Below are 3,339 nucleotides of genomic sequence, written 5' to 3' on the forward strand. Positions count from 1 at the left end.
TTTCGGACGTTACATTAAGGGCCATAATCAAGCACTATGACATCCATCACATACAAAAGTATATAAAACTTTATATGACCTTTCGCAAGTGGGTCTGATACTACTGTAGAAAATCTTATACGACAAATAATAAAATTCGCAACAGAAATATGATCCCAACGAGTGATCCATGTGAAAGAAAACGTACAAAGTTTGATTTATTTATCTAATAGATCTATACTTTTGAAGCGTACTCTTCGCTTATCCCGCTCGTTCTCGGTTCGACAGATCTCTTGCACGTTCAAGCATCTGTGTCTCTATGCGTATCCATACGAACACGATCTCAAGCTTCGGAGAAGAATCGCCTTTGTGGTGCTAGACACACAAGGAGATTCGACCAAAACAAGGAGGAAGAAAAGGGGTGTTTGATTAAGAGGGAGAAGAAAGCTCAAAAATATCTTGTTCTTCTTGAAAAGTGCAAGGAAAAATCTTTTATATTCATCTCATTAATATGAAGGGATTTTGCCTCTTTAGCTTCCCCACATTGAAGTCAATTAAAATCCAAATAGAACACATGTTTCTCATGTTGACTCTTCATCTTCTCTTCATCCAATGAAGAGAAAATTTTTTGGTCTTTCTTTATTATTAATTCATTAAACATTTTAATGAATTAATATCTCATTCAAATTTAGTTGAGTCTAATCTAAATGTATCTAATTTAAATCAGACTCAATTCTATAATCCAATTGGATTCACTTGAGTGTAACTTAATTAATCCAATTCGGATCATATTTTAGTCAAACTAAAATTAATCAATCTCCGAAGGATCGTGTCCTTTGTGTGTGACCCAATAGATTCTTGTAACGTTAATAATGTGTCTAAACCGCTTTAGACACATAAGCAATGAGTGACATCTAGCAATGCATCATTGCTACCTAAGTGATGAAAAAGTCGAGATCTGACCTAACCTTTTTGTTATTACTATAATGTATGATGATGTTCTTCTATTCTCGATATCTATATTGATTAATGAGGCATAGACCGTGTCATTCTCGATATCAATCTTTGTGTTTCTTGATCCTCGAGTAGAATCACTCAAGCAAATGAGTTCAATATGTCATATTTACTCATTTGAGCATGACCATGTATTTAGTAGTCCTACTCGATCAAGGGGCTCACAGATATCATTCTCGTCATCTGGGAGGGATAGATCCCATCTAAATCACTCACATCCCTCTGCATAATTCGTTGCATACCTAGTGATCGCCTTCATAGTCCATCCTATTACGGGTGATATTTGACGATCTCAAAGTATACAACTCCTTATGTAGGGAATCATAATAATTTCAGGTCTAAGGACTATTCATACCAATAGTCACATGAGAAAGTTTATGATACTCATATAATGATTTATGAAACTTTCTCATGACGGGTCAATTTAGTATATATTTTTTAATATATACTCATGTGCCAACGTGATATCACATATTCATGACTTGTGAGATCAAGTCATCGTCATTAATTGACCTACATACTAGTCTCATGCATGAATATTGTCTTTGAATATTAATACTTGACTAGGAATAGTTAAAAGTAATGTTCTTTACATTATCTCATTATCAATTCAACTAATTGATATGATGTAGATTCTATCTACTATTTAAGAACATTATTATATTTAGCCATTTGACACAAACATAAAGTAAATATAATAATCAAATTTTACCTTTATTAATAATAGAATATGATATAAAAATTCATAATTAATTATCACATAATTGATTCTAGGATTACTACTGATAAAATTGGTAATTAATGTTGAACAGGTTCTTAATGAAGCGAATCTCACAAATGCTGTGCTCGCAAGAGCAGTTCTCACACGTAGTGATCTGGGTGGTGCAGTCATTAATGGTGCTGACTTTAGTGATGCTGTGCTAGACTTACCACAAAAACAGGTGATGTATATTGTGAAATATTTGCATAAATAATTTCTTGAATATTGTACATTTAGTTTACATTCTATAGTAGATTGTTTTTATTTCTCATTACCTTTTTTTCGTTTCCTCCATTGGAATATTATTTGCATTCTAGTTACTTCTCAGGTGGAAGGTTTTCTTTTTTATTTATAGTGGACGATAAAAGTGCTATTTATACCTTTTTCTCATCTTGTTGAGTACTAATACATCATAGAGTTGATATAGATAATGCAACTCAATCTCAACTGTAGGGTCACATTAATTTCCTTTCCAGAAATGGTTTTGAGTTGCCTTTTGTTTCCCTCTGAGCTATGTCAAAACTTCTACACCGTCTTTTAGAATTTGTATGTTTGTTGAGGTCATGATACACAGTTTTACTGTTTCTCCACGGATGTATAATCCAACATTGACCGAGAAAGAACTGATAAAGATTGGTGAAAGATATGAAGAGAACAAGCAATGCCTACAGTAAAAAAAAACGATTAGTACCTACTCCCACACTATCAACTCATAATTTTACATAGTATCTTAATGGTATAGTTGGGTTAGATGTCTTTCTTTTATACAACGTTTCTAACTTACTTCGTTTGAAGGCATTGTGCAAGTATGCAAATGGAACCAATCCTATAACTGGAGTGAGCACAAGGAAAAGTTTAGGATGTGGAAACACTCGCAGAAACGCATATGGTAGCCCTTCTTCACCACTCTTGAGTGCTCCACCTCCGAAATTACTAGATCGCGATGGATTCTGTGATGAATCTACCGGCCTGTGTGATGCAACAAAGTAAAAGAAATGTTATATATTAAATTCATACAGATAAAAACATGTTTTTCCATCTCCGCAGATTTTTTTCTAATTGCAATATGTTTTTTTTAAAAAAATCTATAAGAGTACTATTTTAGTGAATAGCATTGCTTAAAATGTTCTCGAGATATGATACTTCAAAGCTGATCAAGTTGTTGCATTGAAAAAATGCAACGTTATTGTTGAGGGTGTTAGATCTTTATTTAATGTTTGATTGTACTATATTGTGAGATTATACGGTATTGGGTATATCAGGTCAACTATGGTTATCAAAAACAAAGGGGCATTTTACCTGAACAAGGACTATTCTAAAAGACTACTAAGATATGGGAAAAAGATAATTGTTCAATAAACATATGCGGATGTGACATTCCTTACAAAACTTAGTATTGAACACATATAATTTGTAGAGCTTATATATGAATTAAACATAGAGTAATGATACACTACATGAAAATACAACATGAAAATGCAACATGACATATTATAGATTTGGGTCCCATATTCATGCAGTGGATCTCACATTAATACAGTGTAGTGTGTCATGTTGCATTTTCATATTGTGTTTTCATGTAGTGT

The 3,339-nt window shown here is 32.9% G+C and overlaps 1 protein-coding gene across 1 annotated transcript; it reads left to right on the forward strand.

The window, feature by feature from the left end:
• Positions 1-1,767: 1,767 nt before the first annotated feature.
• Positions 1,768-2,862, forward strand: LOC141816002 (thylakoid lumenal protein TL20.3, chloroplastic-like; the record flags this gene model as incomplete). Its single annotated transcript, XM_074703845.1, has 2 exons — positions 1,768-1,934; positions 2,549-2,862. Coding segments are annotated over 2 exons (362 nt in total), but the record flags the coding sequence as incomplete, so codon positions are not given.
• Between the last annotated feature and the right edge of the window lie 477 nt (positions 2,863-3,339).

Source organism: Curcuma longa, unplaced genomic scaffold, assembly GCF_044706935.1.
Source record: "Curcuma longa cultivar G26 ecotype Majalengka, Jawa Barat unplaced genomic scaffold, ITB_CL_G26_1.1 contig_13763, whole genome shotgun sequence".
NCBI classification, from domain to species: Eukaryota; Viridiplantae; Streptophyta; class Magnoliopsida; order Zingiberales; family Zingiberaceae; genus Curcuma; species Curcuma longa.